The sequence below is a fragment of the Gymnodraco acuticeps genome, unplaced genomic scaffold (genome assembly GCF_902827175.1).
Source record: "Gymnodraco acuticeps unplaced genomic scaffold, fGymAcu1.1, whole genome shotgun sequence".
NCBI classification, from domain to species: Eukaryota; Metazoa; Chordata; class Actinopteri; order Perciformes; family Bathydraconidae; genus Gymnodraco; species Gymnodraco acuticeps.
In genome coordinates this window covers 28,454-55,853 of record NW_022991258.1, presented here as the reverse complement: position 1 = coordinate 55,853, position 27,400 = coordinate 28,454, and the positions used below count along the sequence as shown (strand labels likewise).

General features: G+C 38.9%; 3 protein-coding genes across 7 annotated transcripts in view; 2 read left to right on the top strand and 1 right to left on the bottom strand.

Moving 5' to 3' along the window:
* LOC117562005 (cytoplasmic phosphatidylinositol transfer protein 1-like) overlaps positions 1–12,257 on the top strand; it is an 84,312-nt gene extending 72,055 nt beyond the window's left edge. The window contains exons 5-10 of one of the 2 annotated variants that reach the window (XM_034239769.1): positions 1,041–1,112; positions 5,072–5,167; positions 5,799–5,954; positions 6,194–6,257; positions 7,881–8,011; positions 8,443–8,729. In XM_034239769.1, coding sequence (XP_034095660.1) covers positions 1,041–1,112; positions 5,072–5,167; positions 5,799–5,954; positions 6,194–6,257; positions 7,881–8,011; positions 8,443–8,448 — 525 coding nt within the window. In that variant the 3' untranslated portion in view covers positions 8,449–8,729. Of the gene's footprint in view, positions 1–1,040; positions 1,113–5,071; positions 5,168–5,798; positions 5,955–6,193; positions 6,258–7,880; positions 8,012–8,442 lie in introns of both variants that reach the window. The other variant, XM_034239768.1, reaches the window with a different exon arrangement.
* A 501-nt stretch (positions 12,258–12,758) lies between these two features.
* vwa10.2 (von Willebrand factor A domain containing 10, tandem duplicate 2) lies at positions 12,759–22,643 on the bottom strand. Its single transcript, XM_034239763.1, has 18 exons — positions 20,817–22,643; positions 19,906–20,384; positions 19,225–19,432; positions 18,601–18,686; positions 18,389–18,482; positions 17,654–17,782; positions 17,383–17,569; positions 16,901–17,070; positions 16,624–16,736; positions 16,300–16,416; positions 15,968–16,171; positions 15,737–15,872; positions 15,500–15,652; positions 15,289–15,381; positions 14,898–15,007; positions 14,374–14,538; positions 13,837–14,160; positions 12,759–13,443 (listed from the first exon to the last, which is right to left on the bottom strand). Exons 2-18 carry the CDS (start codon positions 20,104–20,106, stop codon positions 13,006–13,008), a joined length of 2,928 nt encoding a protein of 975 aa, XP_034095654.1. The 5' UTR covers positions 20,107–20,384; positions 20,817–22,643; the 3' UTR covers positions 12,759–13,005.
* Positions 22,644–24,183: 1,540 nt separating this feature from the next.
* Positions 24,184–26,296, top strand: LOC117562004 (ecto-ADP-ribosyltransferase 4-like). Of its 4 annotated transcripts, none has more exons than XM_034239765.1 (4): positions 24,184–24,531; positions 24,627–24,718; positions 24,983–25,125; positions 25,265–26,296. In XM_034239765.1, the coding sequence occupies exons 2-4, from the start codon at positions 24,658–24,660 to the stop codon at positions 26,153–26,155; spliced, it is 1,095 nt and encodes a 364-aa protein (XP_034095656.1). In that variant the 5' UTR covers positions 24,184–24,531; positions 24,627–24,657; the 3' UTR covers positions 26,156–26,296. The 4 variants fall into 4 exon arrangements, with proteins under 4 accessions (XP_034095656.1, XP_034095657.1, XP_034095658.1 ...); XM_034239764.1 differs by having other exon boundaries at positions 24,422–24,460; XM_034239766.1 differs by having other exon boundaries at positions 24,188–24,722.
* Positions 26,297–27,400: the final 1,104 nt, after the last annotated feature.

The following is a 27,400-nucleotide window of genomic DNA, read 5'->3' as shown; positions in this document are numbered from 1 at the left end:
ACACCGCATCACCAATCTGCTGAACCAGAAGACACAGAGCAACATCAACATTCATAAGTACATGTAAGTCATTTTAGCTCTTTTCTGGTCTACCAACAACGCCTGAGAAGAATATCTGGAGCTTTATCTGTCAAATCCTCCACTAAATGTATCTAGATGCTAACTTTCTATTAGGGCATGACCAAATAGTATACAATGTATTTTATGAGTGCTATTTGCTGAAAACACACACACACACATACACACGAATGATACGATATACTTTATTGTCCCCGTAAGGACATTTGTTCTGGACTCCGTCCTGCAGTTCCGCATACATGTACATATACAAACATAGACATTAAGACACACACACACACACACACGCACGCACGCACGCACGCACGCACGCACCCACACACACACACACACACACACACACACACACACACACACACACACACACACACACACACACACACACACACACACACACACACACACACACACACACACACACACACACACACACACCAGAGGGCATGTCTTAGATAATAGGTCTGATCTTTGATTGACCCTGAAAACAAATGAAGGTTTAGCAGACCAAGCGGACACATTTTTAAGAAACATGTGAATATGATTTAGCTTGGCTACAGGGCTTCTGTAGATCATTGTGAGGAATGTCAACAGCATTAGTCACGCCACTTTAGGGTGCAGGGAGAAAAGGGGAAGACAATAATGCTGTATGAATCAGTGAAGACGCATTCGAAGATTAGTTTTGAAGCAAAATACTCAAAAGACTTGTCTTGGCCTTTGTCAATTTTGACAGGGAGACAGCAAATAAACAGCAATTGACATATCACGGCCTGAAGTTGAGTTTTGCACAAGACAATGAGGAATAACATAGAAAGAGAGAGAACGTTCCGACAGTAACTCTGAGTGTTTAACACTTATTTATTTACTATTTAAATGTTTTGTAATGCAGTCAATCACACAGCCACTGCCATGTCATAGGATATATGTTTTTGTGGTTACACATCTTTGTCTCTCTTGACCCACAGTGCTCATTCCTGCCCAAGTTCTCCATCCACATAGAGACAAAATATGAGGACAACAAAGGATGCAATGACAATGTGAGTACATGTGTGTATTTTCTGAAAGAAGCTTTGAGTAGTTGTTTGGGGGATTCGGGTCTGTTTCATAATGGTTCACTCTGAAAGGGAGTGTGATAGGAGTCATTTGTACATACAAGTGCATGTTGTGTGCGTCCAGACAATGGATACTAATAGTTCTGCAATAAACTTTGATCAGCCCATAGCCCAGTCAATAAACCAGTCTGGCTCTAACTCCCATATCAATCTCTCAGCTTAATATGCATCTGCATTATGTCTGCTGTCCCACTTATACAGAAATATGTACATCAAAATAGGCCAATTTGAAACATTAAATGTCTCATAGCAGACATTGAAAACAAGACCTCTGCGGAGGCTAGATGAGTAAAACCGTTTCAGCAGACTTGGCGAACAGCAGACCCTCATTTGCAATCCCTTCGCATCATAATGCCAACTATACCATGTGCCTTGAGAGTCTGCCAGAAACTGCTCCACTTGTTGGACAGCTAATTAATTTAAGCTGTTAGCCTCCTCACTTTCTTTCCCTCTGTATTTTACTCCACTCTCCAGTTTATAGGAGCATTAGTCATCAAATGAAAGGCTGCCATTGCCTGGACAGTGAGGAAGAGAAATAGAAGGGGAGTGTGCAAGAGACACATTGCTTGAAATATATCATGGTGGGCTGCTAGCAGGTTAATGTGACCAAGTCTTTATATTTGGCTTCCAAATGTCAGGGATTTTAGTGATTGTATAGGGGAAGAATGTCTTCCAACTTCACTCAAATGTCCCTGAGTAGTTTATGCATGTAGGGACAGAAATGGACGAATGTCAGGGTGTCCATATAGCGATGCTTGTATTGACACGACAGAGCGGCACATTAAAACAATTTGATTAAATCTAAAAGACATTGCTTACAGTAAATACACTGAATAAGTGAAAACTGAGACAAAAATCTGTTTCATAAACATCTGTTTTTGTGTGTATATGTTTAGATACCAGACAATTTAAAGACATGTGGGTCATCCAAGCTGATGTATAACAGGGTCACATTGATGTTATTGTAAAATGCACTCACTAAAATCATTGATTTAATCATACAGCTGCATGACTTCTTGTAACATCTTCAGAACAAGGCGCCTTGCATGTTTTATGACATTGTATAACCATGTATAACACTTCCTATAAATGATGCTGTGAAATAATATGTGTGCAGCTGTGTTTTACATAACACTGTTTCTGTGGATTTTGATGGCATACCATACATCTGTCCACTCCGGGTGGCGTGACTCTGACAAGCCTCAAGTAAAAACAACTGAAAAACAAGCACTCACTAAGTGCAAAGGATTCAGAGATGGAGGAATGAAAAGGAAGGAATGGTGCAAGTCAGGGGGGAAGATTGGGGATTTGTGAACAGGAAATGAGTGGGCGTGTGAGAGTGGACATCATGCAACGTTTGAAGGGGGCCGGACTAAAAGTACATGACATGCAAAATTCCACAGTACTATCCAGTGTCAGACACACATGTGTATGTGCCCACCCTCATACCCCAGTCACACTCACACATTAAGCTTCAACATGTGTCCTCAGGCCTCTCTCCGAGGACTCCTGACCTACACAGCAGGCAGAATAAAAAAAAACATGTATTTTTTCTCCCTTTTCTTTCGCCTTTTCTACTTGTTCAACCTTCGACACACTTTATGTTTTCACTACATAAGTCATGCAGACTCAACGCCACGCCCAAAATAGAGACAGTAATGAGATGTTATTACAAAAGGGACTCATGTAAAAGCCTTAAACATTCATGTGTGCCTCTGCAGTGAAACACACTGAGATCCAATATATTCCTCAGATCGCCTCTAGAGGAGTCATGTGTTTGGAATTTTCATGAGGCCACTCAAAAAAATCACAACCTCCAAAATGAAAATAGCTTACTCAACAGAACACGTCATTCACGGCTTTCCTTCTGTTGGGCAGAACATCCATTTGGCAGTAAACTTATGATTCTGGAAAAATATTATTATATAAATCTTTCTTATTTCATTCTCTTACAGATAAGAGATAAATGTAAATGTCCCCTCTGTGGGACGAATAAAGGTATTCTGATTCTGATTCTGACTAGATTGGCCTGTTTTGTGTATTTTCCCTTTAGAGGATAATGGAATGCAGTTAGATCCATGTTTTTACGAGACAGTGATTACTATCAGACTTCAGTAGATTCCCTGCTTTGGAATGAAAGGACCATCTACTGCCTGTTTTTTGTCTTTGCTGTGTATTTTCACTGGAAAACTGATGAAGTTAAGTTTGTTAAGAAATGCTGGCCTTCTTACTGCATAGTTTCAGCATTGAGTTGCAGCTCAGAACAACTATACTTGGATTGATCTTTAGGAGTGATATTTGTAAGATTTGTTTTATGAAGTAGGAGCAGAAATGTAGTTGGTGACAGGCACATGGGAGTGTTTAATTTAGTTTATTTTGTTCTGGCATATTCAAAATGATCCTGAATGGCCTTAAGGGGATCTACATCCACAGGTCAAACCAAGGTTGTGTTACTGATCGGCACTGGGGAACTGTTATCGTTCGTGTGTTGTCTTTTTATTCCTTTTCTTTTTTTCACCGTCTCACTCTGCCAACAACTTTCTCTCAATATGGCCTCACATATGGGTGGTTAAGAAAATAGAAACCATTTCTAAAAAGAGAATGTAGGCTAAAGATTTGCAGGCAAAGCCTTTTATGTATACCTCTAAAGGTTTACATAAAAACTAAAGTGATGCGAACATGATAATTGTATCTTTTTAACTTTATTTTCAATCCCCCATGTTTCTTATTTCATTTTAAAACCTTTCCTCCTTCCTTTTTCTTGCCAGTATTCATTTCATTTTATTCACTGTGTTCCCCTATTTTCATCTTCTCCATTTTCCGATCACTTCCTTTCCTCTTATTACATACCATTTTTGCTCATGCCTTCCTTTTCCCACCACCACATCTCTTTTTTCATTGTTTACCTTCACCCTCTCTCCTCTCTTCCACTTCTCCCTCTCTCCCTCTCTCCCTATCCCTCTCTTCCTCCCGGGCTCCATTCATGTCACTTGGCTGCACTCATGCATGCTGACATATCAACCTTATTGTGCCAGCAGTGCGCCTATACACTGTAAATGACAGAATGCACCCTTGGTGGGGAGGAAATAAAGAAAGGAGTGATAGAGAGATAGAGAAACACAGGGGGAAACCGGGAAGGTAAAGGTCTGAGGTGTATCTACGGAGAGAGAGTGTACATTCAGACAAAGGCAAAACTCAAACAGAATGGAAAGTTATGTAAAGACAAAGTAACATGAGCTGCATTAGCTTTGATACAAAGTTAAATACATAGATTCTTTGAATTCTTGTACATAAGAAATAATGAGGATGATTTTTGGGTACCTTTATCTGTCTCTCATATATGTCATTATGAGCGGGTGTATTAGTATATGGTCTGCGTGACAAGGGCTGCATTGATGAATGAACACATTTAAATAAATGCATTGACGTTAAAGTATGTACATTCATTCTTGATTCACAGTAGTAAAAGGTCCATATAATCAACAGCATGATAACGAATAATAAAGAATCTTAAAAGCAAATAAGAGTGTGGCACACTTGTTTTATCAACGTATGACACACTAATTGGAACCAGTACTGTGTCATCTGGCACAATAACAACAATGATATTGGCACAAAGCACCACCTAATGGTTCTTTAAGCAAGTACACATGTTTCGACTGTTTGGCTGATGTGAAAGAGTGATAAGATGCATGATCAGTGCAGGTTAGTAACATTTCAAATCATTTCCATCTTTTCGGTCAAGCAGAGAGGCAGTTTTTCCAGCCACATAATGTAGGACGTAACCTTGAAAAGCCACATTTTTGCAATGTATATTTATTCGTAAGAAGTCTACTCTCAGGCAGAGACTTCAATAAGCTGAACGATCTGTTTTCTGCTTTCAGATCTTTGACACCGAGTTGAAGGACCAGGAGAGGGAGGTGTGTTTTGTCGACATTGCCTACGATGAAATTCCCGAGCGCTACTATAAAGATTCTGAGGTGAGAGTGTGGAGGTGTGAGTGGGTAAATCTTATTGTAGTTGAGAGATAACACTACTGGAGAGGTGTAAGTGTAGTGTTGATTCTGGTAATGCTCTAAGAAAATGTGATCTCGATACAACAGTATAAACTCTGTCATATTGTGATCTTACCCAGATCTAAATATTTTTATATCCAATCATTTGGAGTGAGAAAGCTCCTATTAAGGAAGATTTTCACAGAAAAGATTATAGTAAACTTATTATTTACTGTTAAATGTGATATTCAGGCCCAAACTTTGGAGACCTCAATCTGTCTGAAGGCTGCATTTGATGCTTTATACTGTATGCTTATCCCATTTCACAAAGCATTCATCTGAAATCAAAGCCTTTCATACTTCAGATTCTGTGAAGTGTGAGAGCTGGTAATTGTCTTCGGAGCTGTTTGATAACAGACTGCCTCAGCTCTAATGAGTAGAGATTCTCAAAGGACCAGAGGGGTAAATGCAAATTGTATTTAATACTGGCATTCAGTCGTGCATGTAATATCAGGTTCTCCCTTACGCCTCTTAACTGGGATGCAGAAACAAAATGCCTTAAGGTTTAGGTTAATTATTGTAATAACCAATCTGTTAATTTCCCCAAAAATCACAGGACTTGCGATATTTCAAGTCCGATAAGACGTCCCGGGGGATTCTGCAGGAAGGCTGGAGGGACACCCAGGAACCCGTCATGTGCTCGTACAAGCTGGTCACCGTCAAGTTCGAGGTGTGGGGACTGCAGACTCGTGTGGAGCAGTACGTACACAAGGTGAGAGTTCGCCTACAAGTTAAATGCTAGATCTTGCATTGTTTTTAACCTTGGCTGTAAGTTGCAGAAATATACCTTTACATCTGTACTTCTTTGCTTGGCTAAATTAATTTAATTTGGTCCGATCCCCCAACCCAGGTTTTTCTAATCTTAAAACCCCAAGACTACATGGTTTTTAAGAACACTATGCATGCTAGCATTTGTCACTATTGGCTGAGCGTCACTGTGTTGTGTTGCAGGTGGTTCGGGATGTGCTGCTGCTGGGACACAGGCAGGCTTTTGCCTGGGTGGATGAGTGGATCGGTAGGTCTATCAGCCTTCATCCAGCTAATTTACTGCAACATCACATATTTCACTCTTATAGTCATTAACTATTTGTTATACCAAGTTACCAAGAGACATTGCAAACACAATGTCATTAACGTTTCCCATATAAACAACATATATTTTTACATATTTGTTACTTATTTGGACCTTAAAGAAATACATACATGATTCATAAGACCAATACACTTTCCATGCCTTTATACTTTAAAACATTTCTTTATTGTTGTTATTACTTTTCTTTGAAATGTAAGCGCTGTTAGCTAATTAGATTTTATAAATCACCATTAATACATTTTTATTTACAAGGATGCATGGAAAATCACTCCACCTGCATCTAATTTATCCCTGCTGGCCGTGCTCATTCTTCTACAGCATCTTCCTCTTGGTACCGCGACTAATCCCAGAATGAAAAACTCTGTACTCTTTTCAGGGTTTGTTTTACATGAAACATGTATCATAAACTATCACTCTTAACCACACTATTTCATGTTTGAGAAATTAGTATATATCATTTGATGACAATTATTTTACGTCAGTTTAGTACAAGTCAAGAGAGTCTCAGTGATATATGTTTAATATTGTTTTTTTTAAATCATTTTAGCTATATTTAATTTTAAAGCTGAATATAAATTATAAAAAAAACTTCAGGGTGTAAACTTTAAACAAAATTGTGGCAATTTCTTCAGAAATAATTTGAAGAATGATGCACTTTGAAAACATGAAAGCTTACTGTGTATGGTTCCCTGAGAGTCTGGTTACACAAGAGGTAGCCATAAGTGGCTGCAACACATTAACCCACTTAGCTGTTGAGCTTTTTCCATAGCTCTAGGGCAAAAGGATAACAAGCCCTTTACCTTTGCAATGAAACATACTCCTCGCCAGTGGCGGATTTAGGATCGTAGGAGATCCGGGGCTTAGCCCAGAATTTTGAAGTTGTTGAGGGGGGGGGGAGAGCATAAAGCAGACTCTTCACGCTAATGAAGGATTACTTCTTCTTCAGGGCAGGGAAGGCTAAGCAGTACGTAGGCTACTGTCCCACAGCTGCTGCCTCTCTGTTAGACTCTGGTACTGCACATTACTCACGAGACGTGAAAAATTGCTTCAAGTGAAACATTCAAGGCTTTTCAGAAAACATCCGGGGCTTGAGCCCAAGTAGCCACCCCCTAGCGCTGCCACTGCTCCTCGCCTCTCCTGCCTTCAATCACTAACCTTTACCACAACTCCCAACAACCAGGATGCTTGAAATACTCCGTTCTCTTCTTGCCCAGATACAACAAAAGTCTTACTTTTATGTTTTTTGGGCATTTTATACTTTCCTTAACCTTGAAACATCCTTGACCTTCCTTTCTCCCTCCTTCCTGGCTTGGGTGTAGCTCTCTCATCTACACTCTCTGGTTCATGGGAAACTAACGCTTTGACCTCTAAAGCTTAAACTTCAAAAAGCTTTAATCACCTGCTTAACTCCTTTACTGATGCATGCACACGGAATGCACCTTTGCCACCTACACCCTCCTTACTCACGTGTACGTAAACTGGATTGCCATTATTGAGGAGTAAGCAACATTTCGATCCTTGTTCCATCCCTCCTCCCTTTTTCAGATATGTCTTTGGATGACGTGCGGAATTATGAGAGAAAAATGCATGAGAAAACCAACATTAAAGTTTGGCTTGAGCAGCAAGAGACAAACCCATCTTTACTGGATGACATAGAGATCCATGACAAAGCAAGCGTATGTGTCTTTTTTCATTATTTTTCACTCCATTGCCCCTACTTTATCTGATACTTTACCCGTTGGTGAATGAAGATGTCACAATTGCAAAAACGTTTCATCCTTTCTTACAATCGAGCGACCTATTCATTAATTGACTGTTGAATATGTAAAGAATACAATATTAAGTCTGCGTGGTTCTCTAAAGGTTTTAAAAGGTATCAAGGAAAAATAAATTCAACACCAATAGACACTACCAACATTTTGGTAGTTAAAATAACTATATGGAAGCTTTTAAAAAAATACTGCTTTTTTTATTATGTTTTTTTTCCAGCATTGTTCAGACTGTGATGTGTATTTTTCTGGGTGTGCCTCTGGCTCTAATAATGAAAGAGTTCTGAAACAAATCCTTCCTCTTATTGGCCTCTTGTTGATCTTATTTTACATTCCAGACATGACAATGGATGAGGTGAGAGAGTTTGAGCGCACCATCCAGGAGGCTACCAACCAGAAGATCGGGATTTTTCCACCATCCATCTCCATCAGCGAAATGCCCCTGTCCTCCTGTTCCCTTACCGGCCCCGCCAGTGCCCCAACCACCCCCATGTGCACCGATGCGCCTGAGTCCCTCTCTGTCACCAAGGACAGACCCCGCAAAAAGTCTGCTCCGGAAACCCTGACCCTTACCGACCCTGCCCCAAGTGGCGCACCCCAGGGCTCTAACTTGAGCCCACTAGCCGATTCAAACCACCTGGAACCATCCACGCCACCCTCCTCCAGCTCTGATGTTGCTGAAACAGACGAGCAGTAGAGGGACCTTGGGATGTCTTCCCCTACACCCAGCTTCATATACCACCAACCCCATTGTGTTAGTAAACCAATGGGACTCTCCTAACCTACAAACGCCAGTGGCCAGATATTCAAGTTCTCTAGCCTTATCCAATTATTTTATCTTGGACACACAAAAGTCATTATCACAATTGTCCACAACAGTGTCACTGGCAGCTGTAGCTGTCCTCATGTGACTGATTTCCTCTTCCTGTGAGTCAAGCCAGCCACATGTCTCATCTATTATAACCAATCTAATCAAAAAAAATGCATCACTAATTTGTTTTGTTAAGATAATTAATACATAATTGTTAGTGTTTCCTGAATATAGCTTTCTTCAATCAGTCGCGGTCTGATTTTAAGCTGTTAAACTAAGAAGTAGTTGCCTTAGCACCACAGAGCCAGTGGCATTAATTATTTTTGGTGATGCCTGACAAACTGTCCTTTTTCATTCTATAAAATTACCATATGTATTAAGTTTGAAATAAAATCACAAACCAGAGAAGGAGAGTAGACCTAATATGTCAGAGTAACACATGCAAGTACCCTCATAACAGAAAGTAACTGTTTCCTGAGCCATCCAAACTGGCCTGCGGATAAGATTGCACCCATCCATCCCATCCCAAACTCCAATTATACAACAGATGCAAGATCAGTACAATCATGGAGAGCTTACACCTCAGGTATCCCTTACTACCTGGCTCAAACTCAAAAAGCAGGGATATTACTTTACCTTTCTCTCCCTGCTTATTGCCAAACGTTTTATACCTCCACAGATATTAAAATACAACTATTGTATGTACTCTACCAGTCCACTTAACCCGTGGAATGTTTACACATCAGAAACCTTGGAGCATTTGAATATTAGCGGTAACGTTGTTCCTTAAGCTGTTGTTATATCTGCACTTGCGGTTCTAGCATGACAGTACAATGATTCTAAGATTTAATTTGTTGACGTTTATTACTGCATATATGTTAGTCAAGTTGACTGAGAGGTCAGCAAATATATATATATATATATATATATATATATACATATATATATTAAAAGAAAACAAGTTAAGTAAAAACAAAAGTTTAATACTGCCTGAAATGAATGCTGGATATCTCATGTGACATAAACGTGATCCTATTTTATCAAATCACTTTATCGTCATGTGAAGGAACAAGGCCATTTTGGGGAGTTTTTAAGCATCGACAGATCTTTGTGCACAGTAGATGTAAGGACAACTCAAAACTGGATTTGAGGAGAATGGCATATGCAACAAGCTGACATGAGTATGTCCTTAGTTAGCCGCATAGCATTTGTGGAAGTTCTGATCCTTTTAACTTTGCCAGTGCTGGTTGGTGATACTCAGCTGGTGATTTAGTGGGCGCTTTGAAATGGGAACACCCTATGCAGAGCCCTTGTATTTCTGCTGGGCTTATACTGCTAGTTACTATCTGAAAAAGGAAAAAAGGACAACAAGTTATCTTTTAAACCCTATTTTTTTTTCCGCACAATGAAATCACTCAAAGGAAGGGTCTTTACATGCTGCATGGAATGCTCACAACAACATATATACATATTATGTGAAGTATATGTATATGCTGTAAAATAATGGATTGGTACAGTGTATTTGGTCATGCAACCGTATGGGGAAAAAAGTGAATGCCAACTCTGGAAGCTCTGTACTAATTTTGTATAATAGAACAAGCTGATATGAGTGAGATGTAAGCATGACCAGAGAATATAGGCAGACAAACTCTTTCAATTTAGTGCCTCTGCATGCAACTATTGAATCATCAACAACATGTGAATAAACCAAAACCTCATATATTTCATCTATAGAAACACAACATTTTAATGCATTTCTTTGCCTGTTTTCTATCTCAAATTAGTTAGATTTGAGAAAGAAAATAAATCAGCTGCAGCCCTATAATACAGTAGCTGACCTATAATCAGATCCAACCACTCATATCAGACTACATCACCAGACTCACAAGTATCAGGGCTAACTTCTTAGTATATTTTAAGAAATACCTTTTTTCCCCAATATTCTTACACATTTCTTTAAGCTCTACAGCGCAAATGCATTTTGCACTTTCCAGTCTTTTGACACCTTATTTGACAATGAAGAAATGTGTTGCATATTAGTCTAGTTGAGTTTGTTGGACCAAAGTCCTTTAATACAGCATAGTGACTTCGAAGAGAGCAGTACAAGGAGAGAGTCCTCAGTGGTCTTGCCATAAAATATTGTTAATATTATGTACAGTTTCTCACTTGCTTTTGTTAAAAACTAAACAACCGTAGCTATTTATCTGTCTCTGTAGCTTTTGTCTTTGCCTTTTGAGGAAACAAATGTCATACACATTTTTGGCCCTATTGTTCTATAATGTATAGATTATACTTACTTGCAACTCTGGTATCGATCACCACTCTGGTCAGGAACACAGAGATCCAGGGATATGTTTGATCTACCATGGGCTATTAAAAATAATGCACGCTAATATCCAACTATTAAACTGTGCTCTGTTTAAAAGAGCTACATATTAGGTATTGTAAATACTGTTGTTGATGACTGATATAGTAGGTTTCTTACATTGAATCTGTTCCAAGTTGCATTACTGATGTGACATAAATGTGCTCATAGATTAGACAGAGAAGGATATTCTTTAGTGTTTGTGTTTTAAGGCTGTGTTTTTAATCTAGGAGTAATATGTTTCTTTAACTATGAAGTATTGTAATCTATTGAGAATACTGACCTCTGTCAAGTTTCGTTTTCTCAACAGAGTATCACAATTCCTCATTGTAGTGGTGCACTTTTGACTCTCCAGATGCAGTGCAAAAATGTTTTGTACAAGTTTAACTCAAAATGAAGCTTTTTTTTTTTGTGTGTGGCTGCTTTGACGTTTACTTGCCATGGTAATTGCGAGGTGATCGGCTTTTCTGTTGTTTCTCTTTTTTGTATAAAACATGCTGTAATTTGAATTTGTGGTTGCTGTATTGTTTGAAGGAAAATCTAAAATAGTTTCTAATTTTGCCTTTGGATAAAAGGACCAAGCTTTTTGCTACTTGTCCCCTCCCTTTGACGCCCATTGCATTTGACCAGGCTGTTTTGCTGTTACCTGATAACTGGGACCTGTCTCATCAACCAGGATCACTAGTTAGCTGTACTGCTCTGAGGGAAACCAGGAACCGCTCAGTGTACTTCTCGTGGTGTTTGAGATGAGCTGTGATTCTGGTTAATGCAGCTTTCTTCATTAATCCTGCTTTGTTAAATATGCCCCAGGTGTGCCATTCATGTTCAGCTGCTGGAAGTCGCTCTTAATTCTTCCATTTTAACTATTTTCTGATTTGATATATTGTTTCTCCTTTTGAGGTTCAGTTGGTTCTTTGTTGTAATTATTGTTTAACTTTTTCTGGAATAGACCAATAAACTTTACTAGCTATTGCAAATTGTTACTTTTTCTTTATATTCAGCATGCATGTTTCACACAACCCCTTGTGTACATTTATTTGCACCTTGCAAGTTAACAGTATCTTAAAACTGCATGGAGGCTGGTGACGCCTTATATTTGCTTTCTTTACCAACAGTGATATTTAATCAACATGATCAAACCATTTAAAGGAACACTTTTTACACTCACACTATTTAAACAAGAAATCCACCAGTGATGTCTTTTTTTTACCTATATTTGTTTCCAGGTGTATTTTTATTATTTCTGTGGATTTGTGATTTTAATTAAATGCTAGCCAAAGTAGAGTTTATTTTAAGTGTTTTAAATCATTTTATGGATTGTTTATCAAATCTAAATCTGCAACGTAACTAGTAACTATAATGTAGTAAAGTAAAAAGTGTTTTTGTTTCATATATGTTTAGAAGTACCATAACATAGCAATTCCAAAGTAAAGTATAATGACATCAAAATGAATGCTTAGACTTGGACACAGGGCAGCTAAATTACATTTGTTATATTTGTTTTAATCAAGAAATAAATACAACTTCATTAAACACAAAGGCAATATGATTTATTTCTAAATGGAAGAAAACTTCCTTTTTACCCAAGCAATAGTAATTCAAACACACCTGATGGAAATAAATCCAAGCAATACTTTGAGGGGACGCTTAAATCATGTGATTCCCTTCATAATCCATTGGACATCATTGATCTATAATTACAGTGTACTTTTGTATTCATCCCTTTCACTTCCATAGGAGAGAAACCACAACACTGATCCAGAGACAGTGTGATATGCTCAAGGTGTGCCCTCCAGTGGATGTTGTGTTCACTGCAGCTGTGATAGCTGTAAGTGTAGTGGCAACCATCGTTTGTCTAGCCTGTCCTGCACATTTCCCCACATTTCCTACTTTGTCCACGGCAGCCAGCTCTACATTCTGTGAACAGCAGGAGGCGCTGTATGTAGCAACTGTAACGTTGGCCCCTCCAGCCCCAGCCACTGTGCTGGTATTGAGGGTACCGTTCCCTTTGCGGATGGTGATGCTCTCAATACCGGTTCCATTGATGCCATCCGTGAGATTCGCAATTAATGACCACTGTGAGGAAGCACACAGTGATGAAGAAGATGGACAATTGGAGGAAGAACTGACTGTCTGGCACACTGGACGGGTAATATCTGTCACCTGGGAAACAAATAGTGGGAGAGATGGAAAAATAATGCAACAAAACTGGCATTTTATAAACCATTAAGAAAATCAAAACATAATTTTAACATCAGAAATTGTTATGGCAATCCTAACAAATTAACTTTTATTTTTTAACCAAAACTAACACCATCAAATCTATGAATCAAAGAAAATGAATGAACAATGGAGTAAAGTCAACACATACATGTACAATGGCTACCAGGCATCATGCCTTTTATAATATTTTTGCACACAGCAAACTTAATGTAGTTGACCATTAACAATTATTGAGCATATATATATATATTCAGGATGGAAAATGTAACATAGTCTGGTCAGTACTGCTTGCCACCAAACCACCACATTATCCTGCTTTCTTTTTCCTCCTACCTTGGCCACCACAGAAAACCTGAGGACAGCGTAGTTGATGTCAGTGGCAGCTGCATTTTCGGCCTCAATGGTAAGGGTCATGTCTGTTCCGGATGCAGCACTGGCCGGTGCCGTTAAGGTCACGGTGCCGTTGGCTGTGCCTCCATCACCTGATGCTATGGTGATGGAGCTTGGTGAGGTTGAAGTATAGCTGCGGTCATTGTTGGCTCGCACTGTGAACATCCCTGTTGCAGAGTCGTTGACAACTCCGTTGGTGGTTGTGGAGACTGTGAAAGGAACGGAGATGGTAGAGCCTGGTTCTATGTTGGTGTTGCTGGCTTGGGCCTGAAAACGTGAGGAGGCAGTAGAAAGGAGGGAAGAGGGGAATGCAGTCACACATTATTTGTATTGTTACTATAGCATTATCTGTTGAGGGGTGTTTGTCTGTATGTTTGGTAGCCATACATGGATAGAAGAACAGAAAACATGAGAGAAACAATAACATATAACATAATCTCCCCTTGTGATCCCCTGAAAACAGAAGGTTATTGAGCTTACAGTAACAGAGATGCTGGAGGTCTTGATCTGAGTGGAGGCCTGCCTCTGGAAGCTGGTTGCTGTGGACCTGGAGGTGGAGCTGCCATCCGCTCCCTTCATGCGAACCACAAACTCGCCTGCTGGGACTCCACTGAATGTCACCAGGAAGCTACCACTCCCTACAGACTGTGGAGGACAGAACGGTAAAGTAAGAGTATGAGACGCTACTGTTTACTTCCAGCTGCAAATTCTGGATCTGTTTGCTTGTGATATGGTTTATTTGTATCAAATATTGTTATAGTATACAAAGCATGCCTAGTGGAACTTGTATCTGCTGCAGCTTTGCTCTATAGACCAAAACGATCTAACAAGTTTTTGTACACAATTAAGGATATTATGGTATTCAAGATGTCAGTTTTTGGAGAGCATTGTGACCTCTACTACAACCTTAAAAGGCAAAGTAATTTTTTGGTAGAAAAATGGTAAGTCAAAAAGTGAAGTATATAGCTACTGAGTATGGTCATCAAGTGTAATGCATGACCTGCCTGCAATGATCCGTTGACCTCTGTTGGCCCGGAGCTGTCAAACAGAGTGACCTCTGTGACCTTTACTTTGTCACTTCCTGTCACAGATATCATGAGGCTAGCATTACCACCTGAAAGTCATGACAAGAGAGAAAGGGAAAATGGGTGAGTAATTATGTGACAGCTCCTTAGGTATGCACTGTACTGTATGTACATTATAACAGAATATGTTAAGGTGCTGGAAGAGGCAGAATAGTTGTGAGGGTTAAACTCTTTACATTTTTGTGGAGTGTAATCAAATATTTTCAAGTCAGATAATCAGTCACCAGTCAAGGATAATTTACGGAAAAGGAGAAGGAATTTTTCAAACTGTAAAAAACAAAATGTACAATTATTATGAAAGCGGTCTGACCTGAAAGAGGACGTCCCTCCTTTAGGCTGAAATCCCCATGGGCTCCCTCATGAGCTTCCACAAGGTTATAAATGAAGTTCACTGAGCTTTGACCTGATGAACAAACGCACAAAACAGATCAGATTGACAAAAGAGATGTGTGAAATGGATGATTAAAACACATTTTCAAATGTCCTTTCATTGAATTCCCACTGTCTTTGGTGATACTGACTTGTGACCTTAACAGAGTAAGGATTTTTAGAGTTAACACTGATTTCCCATGATCCTGTTTGATTGTCAGTGTTAAGGCTTAAACGACGTAGGTTTCCGGCTGTGGTTATGGTTGCCAAAGGACCGCTGGACTGACTGGAACTCTGAGATACACCTAGGGGGGAAAGAAATATGTTAAAAGAATGCTTTCTAAAAGGCAATCAAAAGAAGGCTTTATTTGAAGGGAATTTTACAAAACCTGTGGGGCTCGTGAGATCAAAAGTGAGAGATGAGGCTCCTGTGATGTAGGCAGTCAGGTTCCTAAGTGATCCATCAACAATAAACGTAAAGTTATCAGGCCTTCCAGGATTCCTCACTACCTGAAAAACTGTCACCTGAAAGAAGAGGGAACAAAACATGACATTAAATACAGACTGTACAGTACCGTCTTCTTTGAGTTAGGTAGGATTTTTCTTGTTCAATGTCTTACCACAGCATTGGCTAATGAATCCTCTATTACACTTGTAGCCAGAGTGAGGTCTGACTTGGTCACCTCAATGGCCTGACCTCCAGAGGCACGGGCAAGGTCACGGTACAGCTGGGCATCTAATTGGGTCATTTTACGAGGAGACACCCGCTGAGTGTTTCTGCGGCGCCGTCGACTCACCAAGACATCGGTTAACATAAAAGTTACCTATAAGGATAAAATAAATGCTTATCTTAGACCTGGAAACATGTCCTCGAATGTTAATGCTTTTGTGTACATCGGTATGTAATGAATAGGCATTAAAAATGAATGGAAAGGAAAAAGTCAATACTTACCACTGACTTGGTGCTCTCTATAATAGCAGTGATGGTGCTTTTCAGATGAGAATCCTTAGCTGGAGCATCAGTGAAGACAAAGATCTCAGATGAGGGTGGAGCAGCAGTCAAGGCAAGCTGCCAATTGTACATGGAACAGGAAAAATACTTTGATTTAAATTAGAAGTTAATTTTACATCTGTTTATTTAACACTAAGAATGACTGGAAAATGATTTTATTTGATCATTTAGCGACTGATATGATATCGCTTTGTTGCTTTACAAAATTGTGTTTTCTAAATGAAGAAATATGGAATTATTGCATAACAGTGAGACACACTTCACCTGCAGTCCAGACAAGCATAACTCTGGGATGTCTCCTCCTCCACTTGCAGACAGTTTGTTGATGCTGTCTTTGAAGAAATCTGCATTGGCTGTCATTGTCACAGGTCCAAACCCTAGGTATGGGAAATGAACATTACCACTTAATCATAAATTCAACACAGTTTGCAGTTTTACAGGAAATCTTGTTGATGCTTTTAGTAAGACACTAAGAGGCAGATTATTCTGTCTCTATATCTTTTTATAATCTTCTCTCATAAAAATAAAAACATGTTTGCACCTGGGTCATTGAAAGGCACCAGTATGTAAGCGGAGGGCTCCTGCTGGGTTCCCCTCTTACTGTCAATGATGGCGAAGGAAACCCTCTTAGCTTCGGCTATGTCATCGCTCATACTGCCTGTGGTGTCAATGACAAAACACAGCACTGAGGACTGGGAGAGGCCCATTAATCTGCAGGAACAGAAGGGAAAGAAAAAAAGTACAGTTGATCACTGGTAATTTATCTGTTAGTCATTAATGATTACCATTTGAGAATATAAGTATTTAGGGACAGCCCAGTAAGTGTCAATATAATGCTTTGCAGGACAAAAGACATCTAGCAGTTCTGGTAAAAGCTGAGCTATATTTGTTTGAAATATGCAAGCTTTCCAGGTGTCTAAGATACATAAATCTGCTGTTTCAACACTTTATCAGTGACTTTATTTCATTGAAAACGTTATTATAATATAACTTCCAAGTGATTAAGGTGTTGGTGGCCCATACCGCAGGAAGTTCTTGTCTCCCACTGCTACTCTGACGTCCTCTAGTAGCTCCATAGTGGCATTCTCAGCCAAATCAGCTGCTTTTGGGTGAAGTGAGCCATGACTGGACCCAAGGTCGTCCTTACTGATGCCCCCCACTGGGTCTTTTCTGCTTGTCCGGTCAAATGATCCACCGTGGCTGCATTTGCCTTGATCAGATAAATTATGTTTGTGATGATACTTATGTTCCTAAAATACTTGACTACAAAAGTTAAATTGTTTCTTAAATTCACCTGCAGGTTTTGCTGGAGAGACGATGTTGAAGTAGCCTGAGGTGAGAAGCCCTTGCTGCAGCAGGTCAGGAAGAAGGTTGTTCTCACATTTTCCTCCAGTACAGTTTCTACAGGTGGGAACACTTAGGCCTGCAGAAAATGTAACAAAAATAAATAATACAAAACTGGTCAGGTTCTTTTTCTAATTTATTTGTTTTACACATAAATTATTTGACACATTGCACTACCTTAAATCGGAGAGAAAGGTATATTTGTGTGTTGATAATGTAGAAGTTCCCCTTAAATGATTACTAATGTTCTTGGTTTGAGAAGTTAAAAGGAAACACAAATCAAGTACGGGAACTAAACTGTATGCTTGTGTGCTGAGTACTTTGTTACTCAATATCTCATTGAGTAACAATGCACTGTACTTATTTCCATAAGTGGTTTCGTATGCACATGCATGCCATGGCAGGGTGGGTGTATGTTAACTGACAAGGAGGCTGTGGCTCAGTATGATAGACTTCGACTCAGGGGATAACAAGTTCGATTCCCACTGCAGTCAGCATGTCGGGCAAGACACTTCACCCCAAATTGCTCCTGTGGGGATTGTCCACAGTACTGAATGTATGTAAGTCGCTTTGGATAAAAGCATCTAACAAATGACATGTAATGTAATGTAATGTAATGACATGTAATGTAACAAGGTGTGATTTCTCAGTGAAGTATAAAACCAAATATATGAAAGTATTTTACCTGCCAGGTTTTCAAGAGGTTGGTCTGGGCTGATCAGAGTGCTGTAAGGACTTTTGTTCCCCAGCTCCACCCAGTTACTGTGGCTGTAAAAGTCCTACAATATGACATGAATCATATTAAACACCACTATTGCTTTGTGTTTAAGATCATATCTTTCACCAAAAGACAACAACTACCCCCACAACAATCTGAACAATGATCATCATTGTAACCTGTAGGGTGTGACAGACTTGTCCAAGATTCCGCCTCCCTGCGACGAAGTTCTCCAGCTTCACACTGGCCTTCACAGCAGCCACACCTTGGCAACATAATAGAAAGATAGTTACGCAGTCAAAAAAACACATCCCCCTTCACTCAACATTCGCTTTTCATGGAACTCAGTCGAGGATGTAAATTCCTATTGATGATTCAAAAGTGTTGAAACCTCATTGTTCAAACCTTTCATTACCTCTCCAACCAAACAGTTTGGTGCAGTTTTTTCGCTGTTTATATAGTGTGGACTTTCCTAGTCTCCTGCACTGAACTTGATTTTCCATTCGTAGAAAAGTACTCAGAAGTAATGGAACTGTGAAGGGCATGGCTGCCTATTTGTGTTAACCAACAGTAAAAGTTAATTGATTTAAGATTAGTGTGACTTAATGTGAAAAATGGTTTTCTTTCAAAAATAATTTCTTTAACTAACAAGCTGGTACCATATCTACAGCAATGAGACCACTGCATTTAAAGCTCCATAAATACAGTATAGAGTCTTTGGAAAACAATGTTCCTAACAAATAATATTGAATGCTTTTTTGTTTCATGAATGTTCTGAGTAGGAAAGCATTGTTGATGTGTACCTGCTGTGATGACATCCCGTCCGCCTTGAAAGGTCTCATCATCAAAATGATGCTTCTCACTCAGCGCAAAATCCACGTCCACTTTTGCATTGCTGAAGTACATATTGGCGATGGATGTTTGGAAAAGGACAGTTGAGAGGAGAGAGGTGGAGGTACCTGTCGTAGAACAGGCCCTTTGCACCTTATCAGTTGACAGGCTGTCATCAATCTGGAGACAAAGACATAACAAAAGACTGACTGCATGTTTTAAAATCTACGGTTAAAAATAATACTCATACGTGCCTTCCTCATGCAGTTTTGCACTGAATAACTCTTAAGTTCATCAGTGGTAGAAATGTGTACCTTCATCTTCCTTTAGCAGTAGTACATATTTGAAAAGCATTCCTAAAACAATAAATAGAATACCAAATACCTCCAGGAATGTCTGTCATACTATTGTCAGTTTCTCCAAATGCTAAACTGATACAATGTCACACTTAGTTATGAATGAATCTACTTATTTACAATTTTCCATTGTAATGTCCAAAGGGCTAACCCTAACCACAAAAGTATAAGAGGACAAATTGTCTTAATGTCACACTATAATAATAATAATAATTAAAAAAAATCATATAATACTTCATACTGATTTTTGAGCCACAGTTGTCAAATGTTCTCTTTTAGCGCAGCTTTTCAACTCACAGTCAGGCGGAAGTCCCGTCCCTCCGAAGCAGCCATGTCTCGGCAGACCTCAGCTGTCTTTCTGAGGACCGCCCTCAGTGTGATGTCACGGTGAGTGGTTGAATTACCATCAGGTGAGAAGAGGGGTTGGAAGCTATGAATGAAGTCTGACAGGGAGATCACCACTGCCACGAGGAACACGACTGTTTGTCTGCTGGCCATGTTGGAGGACAAGGATGATGAACTCTGATGATGAAGAAATCTGGATGGTTACGTCCTCTTCACCTTTTCACCTCTCCAAATTTTCCTATTTTCTTTTTTTTTCCCACTTCTTTCCCCACACCAAAACACAACTGAACACAATAAGGTGATGTATCTCGCACTGTGTTTAGTTTTTGATCTATGGGTTGCCACAACAATTAAAATAATGTGGCCAACCAGAGAGAGGTGACTGGCAGTGAATCAGGTGTATTTAGGCAATCTGTGGCAAGTGAAAAAACCTGAGGAAGAAAGAGGAAGTGAAATCAGTACAAAAAGAAAAGGATAAAATGTTAAGAATATACCAATCTTTACTTGTATTGAAGCAAACTTTTGTATTGTATGATTTCTAAATCGTTGTACAATGCTTGTTAAGTTTTAGGGTGGCATGGAGAATGCTATTTAGTAAAATAGGATAACTTGTTTCTCCTACATTTCAAAAAGAATCCTCACCAATAAAAGGAGAGCATCATTTCATATGCCTCCCTTTACATTTGAAATCAATAATTCACATAATCTGAAAATATGTAACCTCCTAGTTTGAATAGAGAAATCTAATAAGAAAACAAAAACAGCAATTATACATTTAAAAAAATGAAAACAATTCAATATGGATCAATATTAATTAACACCGTGTAAATAATAAAAGATGAATATACAATTTAAGGTCTTACCTGTGTGCTTTTTAGCACTCGTCGTATTCAGTCCCACTATGTCAGCATCTCATGTGAACACTGGACAGATTATATTGTGAGTAGATTTATGTGTTTCCTAAGTTATCTTGAAACTGTAAGTATGTCGATGTGTGTGTGGGTGTGTGCTGAGAGGCGTGCGAGAATGATGAGTGTGTGTCCTAATTCCCTCCCCTTAATGATAAATCACCCCAAAGTTGGCCAGTATGGAAAGTGTAGTTAGAGCAAGTCAAGACAAAAATATTGTCTTGTGTTGCCTCTACCTTGATACAAATGTATCAAAGGAATAATCTCACACACACATACAAAACCTACGTCTGTGTTGCATTGTGGATCGTTGCAACTGGCATGATCATTTTATTGATGTGATATTTTGTTGATGATGCATCCAGTTTCTAATGTTTTTATCTTCAGTTCTGGGTTTATCTGATTGGGATGGTATGTATTTAAAATCAGATAAACTAGAGACATTTTAGACATGTACATGCACAATGGCCCATTGAGTTGATTGCAGGTAAGAATCCTGTCATACATTCAGTAACCCTACTTAACAAGATGTTGCCTGTCATTCATTTATCTCACTGTACATAAACTGAAACAACAAGTCAACACCCTATTTCACATCATGGGCAGGGCTCGGATGCAGCTGACATACTTTGACCTCTTCACTAGCTCAATAGGGTTATTGATATCTTAAAGGAGCCTTGCCCTACTATGACAACAAGAGATTGTGAAATATCAGAGAACATGTGTTTATTCATGAGTGTAACAAAGAATGGTTGTCAAAAAACATTCCTTAATTATGAATACAAAGTAAAGGTGACCAACGTTGGGTAATCTTTCTGAAAAAACAACAATACTCATGGTGTTTTACGGGAATCGGGTTGTGTAATTGGTGCTCTTAATCTATTTAAACTGTGAACTGAGGAACAAATGAACAAATGAACAAATACACGTATTGTAATAAAGAAATGAATGAAAACACAGTATTAGAAATAGGAGGATTTTTTACTTAATTTGAACATGTTTTCTGTCAAGTCCGACCATTTTTACACACGTATCTAAAGCATGGACAAACCCGCTGTCACAGAGAGACGCTGTGATTCCCTCTGTACTATGTGAGCTACACAGGGCATTATTGTATGGTATAATTCAAATTGTGATGACCCTCTGTATAATGTGCCTACCTATTAGCAAAAAAGCGCAGGTTTAATAAAATGTATCATTCCTGATTTTAGTTTCAGGGTCCTGATATTGTTCATTGCCTTAGATGTTCCGTCAAATAATCTGGGTATTCATATGGGGATTTATGTTCTGATTCTTATGTCAAAAGATTGATCAAATAAGATTTATGGATAGACAATATTGACAAAAGGTTGGCAGTCCAAGTGATTTCTTATTTCTTAGCACAAAAATCCTAAACTAAAGACAATAAACTATACTCAAAAATAAAACAATTCAATTTACACTGCTCTGTTGACTATTTTGCTACAAATGAAACTACAAATGTGTTTTGATTTGTCCAATTATTTGTTATGACCTGATTGTATTTCCCAGGCTTACTCACAACATTTCGTAGTGAGTTGCAAAGGCTTGAAACTTGGAAGTCATTGTTTGAGTAACAGAGCACTTTATTACAATTTGGCAAGTCAAATTTGTGAATATTATGTCATGAAAAAAAAAGTTAAAAAGATGTATGCATTCCAAGAATAAGCTAACAATATTTACTTTTACATTAAGTTTTAAACACGGACATTTTGGTGTATGAATGTCATTGTTGCCAACTGTAAAGGTATTAGAATTAGCTGAAATGAAACCTTGCCTGTCAGATGACAACTCCAGCCGTGTAGTAAGAGTCGTTATGTAGAGATGGAGCACTGTATACTGCTTTTTTCTTATGATTTTCTAACACCTTCACAATGACAAAGGGTAGCAAAAGAGATACAATAATTACACAGGCAATGACAAAGATTAGCCAAAACCCATGTGCAGGTAACGCAGATATAGGATGCAACGTATTGCTCTCTATATCATAAACACAGTTTAGGTTGCTCTTCAGTCTGTATAAGACTTTACACCTCTGTGTGTCCATGTATGTGTTTGTGACTCTGAAAACCTCATAGGGAGGAATGAGTACCTGGCTGTTTAGCTGTAATGCTGAGTAATGTGTTATGTCAGCACCGAAACACGTGTATACTTCAAAACATGAAGCGTTCCTGGTAAAATTCCACCCGTCAGTGCCTAATATGAAGGTGCTGAACCGAATCAGTTTGTTAGAGATGTTCAGATTCAAAAGTGTCTCTGTTTGGTAATTCGTCCAGAGACATGTCACCTGGCTGTGCTTCAGAATCTGAATGGCTTTGCTTAAGGAAGAATAAAGGGAGTGTGGCTCAAATGTCTTGTTTAGTTTTCCAGTAATTACTTTAGTATCAAGGTTTGACTTGAAAGGTTGCATCATAACTTTTGTGTAAATGTAAATGGCTGTTGAAAGATGTTTCTCCATATACTTATGTGCTGGCTCTCTAGCTCTTTGCTCTGCGTTGCTCCAGGTTGTAATGAAGTTTCTGCTGGTGTTCCATTTCTGCATTATAGCTTTATCCGTCACAACCGTAGCTTTAGTCTGGCAGTCGTCATACATGTCTTCATTCAGATCATAGGTCACATCCTGCATGATATGCTAAAATGAGGAAAAACATGTAGTTCAATAGTCATCCAGTAGATAGAGATATACACTAAGTGGAACCTTGAACCTCTTTTGCCAATCCTTAACAAAACAATTACAGACCATGTATGTTGGCTACCTGTACTAGTGCAACATTAAAAACATTAAAAACATGTGTATTTGTCACAACACTATTTGTTATCAGAGTATCACAATTTGTATTTATTATTCAAGTCCTGTCAATGTCAAATATGTAGTAAGTAAATAATACGTTTTAAATACCTCCTTAACAATATCCTGCCAGCTGAGAGTCAGATATATGGTGACAAACATGAGCAGTCCCACCAAAAGAACAAGGGAACAAATGGCAGAAGCAGATACAGTTTGTCTCTGACATTCTTGGTTATCCGAGGAAGGCATAGTGCATCTGAAACAGAGGGAACATCTCATGTAAACCAGAAGAACTCAGATCTGAGTGACTGAGCAAAGTCCTACAGTGGAACGGAGCACTGTACTGTAGCGTATATCATTCATCCAGATGTATCATACTGTATTATAAAGGGTCAATCTACTCCCATTTTAATTCATCAAATGATATACATCTCTGCTTTAAAAATATTACATCTACATAGTAATTGAGATGTGTGACTGCATATTAAAGTTATTTGCAATTTACTTTTCACTGCAATCTTTCTCTTTTTAATCCAAGTTTTAAATAATGTGAGATGTTTTGAAATAATTCACCACATCCTGAGCAACACTCCTGTGCAGATTAGTCTTTTATGAAAAATGGGGCTGTCATCAGTCTTTTTCAGAATAAAAAGTGTACTTTATTTTTGTCAACGAAATACAAGACCTTTGTTTGTTTGAACAAGCTACCGAACAGGTTTTACGAGTGTTGGTACATATGGAACCTCCCTCTTGCAATAATAGCAGTGAACTGACGGAGCCAGTGTGGGGCAAGGTTTTTATTTTTTCATTTAACAAATACACATTTACACATAACTTAAGAATATAATGCAAACTAGCAAAGGGGTAAATCAGTTTCTTTCTACTAAATGCTTTTTAAAATAGCATCAAAAGTGTGAAACTACATTTCGCTGTTTAGTGATACATGTCAATCCTGTTAGGTGGAACTAACAGGATTGGCGACAAACAGCAATGGCTCCAACCTTTTCTAAAGAATATCAGGCTGCTGTAGAAAGCCCTCGGCAGGAGAAAAGCAAGTAAAAAACAATCTGGTGTTATATTGTTGGTGGAGAATATAATGGTATTATGATGGTCTAGGACTCATCATATTGGTCCTGGTTATGGTTTATTGTGTATCTCTTTTCATGTCAGCTAAGTTTGTACTTTAACTTGCAGATTTAAGCAAACAAACTGGATCAATGTGAATGCAAACAATGTTGAAGAATTAGAAAACACTTTTTTTCTTTGGTATTAAGAGCAATTTTTCAGGAAGTAAGAGGTTGTGTTTTTCATTTAGATATGACGTTTGGCAGCTGTGGACCAGTGTGCAAGCTGAGGTCACACAAAAACTTGGCAACCCTTTGTTTGCTTTTGGCGGTGGCACTTCTATTAATCTATGACCCATTTCTACTCATCTGGTGGCCTAGGAATCCTGCTGAGGTGGGAGGACAGTTCTTTATTTTACATGCAGCAATACATTAACATTTTACCTGTCTCTTGTGTCAGAAGATGTACACTATATATTCTAAAGCCTTCTGTAAGTGTTGCTCACTGTGGCTTTTCTTATCTGTCCCTGCAGAAAAGTGTTGTTTTGCCTCTGGATATGGCTACGGATTCCATTGATGACATGTATGAGGGTTGCCGGTCTCAAACAGCCTCAGTGATCGACCTGTTTGGCGTGTTTGAGTGGCACTACAACAGAAACTTCAGCATTGCCTGGGCTTTAGTTGAAAGCAGTGCAAAGAAACCTGCCCACACACAGCTGAAAGAAGACCATGCTATCGTACTTTACATGTACACAAAGCTGAAATATATACAACACGTCTTCAACCAAGCAGTGAAAACAGGGAAACACAAGTACAGCACATATACATTTAGGTTCCACTATTTCTACTTCTTCCTCACTGATGCAATTCAAGTTCTGCGTGAAAACCAGACATTGTGCAGAACCACATATCACAGGACATGGGAACTGTTTGACCACAATGTCATCAACACTAACATGCGTTTTGGTGCTTTTACCTGGGCAGCTTCAAGCAAGCAGTCTTTTGACTTTAATGGCAATGTTTCTTGTTTTGAGATATACTCATGCTTTGGTGCTGATATAACACATTACTCTGCTACAAAACAAAAGGGACAGGTGCTCATTCCTCCTTATGAGGTCTTCAAAGTCACTGATGTCCTGACAAACGACCCATGGTGCAGTGTGGTCTACAAGCTACAGAGCACCAAAGCGCCAAGAAGGGATTTGAATTGTATATTGAATCAAAAGCAATTAAAAAGATATGTTGAAGTTTATTTGAGATACTTGTATACATGGAGTGCTTGGATGATGTTAGCATGCATATTGCTGTTAATAATAATCTCTGTAGTCCTTGTACAACGCAAGCAGAAGCGTTTTGTGGCTGTAGTGCTGGGGGCTCTTCTGGTAATGATAGTTATTCTGGTGATATGGAGAGTTGCTATTTGATAAAAGACGGTATCTGGGGTACTTTTTCATGTGTTGTCACTGAGAGAATTTACAATGTTTGAAAGTAATAAGGAAATACAAATGTTATGTCACTGAAACTAAACAAATACAAGAAATAAAAAATACTAAGAAACTCTCAAATCGTTTCTGTTAATTGTTGATATAAACACTAATAATTCCGCTGGAAACTATTTATAGAAAGAGTACATACAGTAGAGACCATACCAAAAAGTTTTTTTTAACAATCTTTGCTTATGTTTAACTAAAATACTCCTTAGGTGTTTAGCTTTTCTTTTCCTGGGCTTAGAGTGTGATTGCCAGATGTACAGAACAATTTTACCCATTACATTTTAACAGGAAGTGAGTTTACCGGGTGTTTCTCAATGTCGAGTACGCTTGCTTGGTAGCACATGTCTTCCGAAGCCTCATCCCAATACCCCTCCTCGACTCCTCTCTTCCCCTCCTCCGGGACTTGACCCGGAAATCGATCAAGACACGCCATTTTGAAGGACGTCCCAATAGCTGAAATGCACACAGAGGAGTCGAGGAGGGGTGAGGGAGGAGGGGTGCGGGAGGAGACGAAAGGGAGGATACCAAGCCCCCAGGAAGTGCGCCGGAGTCTGATGAGAATATTCGTGCTGGTCAAACGGCGGTACTACACTTCCTTTAGGTTGCTGCCCGGAAACACTTTTTCCCATTGACTTACATTGGGAAAGAGTGGTCTGTAACTCGTTGGATATTTTTTTTTAAACTAAATAAACTACCCAGTATGAACGTTTGTATAGCCCTTATTAAAAACATTTGTTCCTCAAGTTGTAAACATGTGCTAATAACGTTATTCTGAGAGTTATTTCCCTCGGCATTATGAACGTGCATCTAACCCACGGGACCGCGCCGCCCGGCACGTTCAAGTTACGTGTTCAGTACTACATGAGTTTCTCTTTACCCATGGATGCACAATAACAACGGACCATATCGCCTTACTGCCATCCCACGGAGCTGTAATAATGGATATATTGCACATGTTTGCTGTAATTCATCATTTGTCAAATATTATACTACATGGGCTGTATGATGTAAATCTTGTACCGTAAATGTTGTATTAAATAAAGTTAATATTACCGACGTAGATTAACGTTCCTGTAGCTTCTTATTGCACTTGCAATTGTTTTAGTTACTTGTGGGCTACTTAACATGAATAATCACAGTTACTATCCTTTTACTCCATCACATTTCAAAAATAAA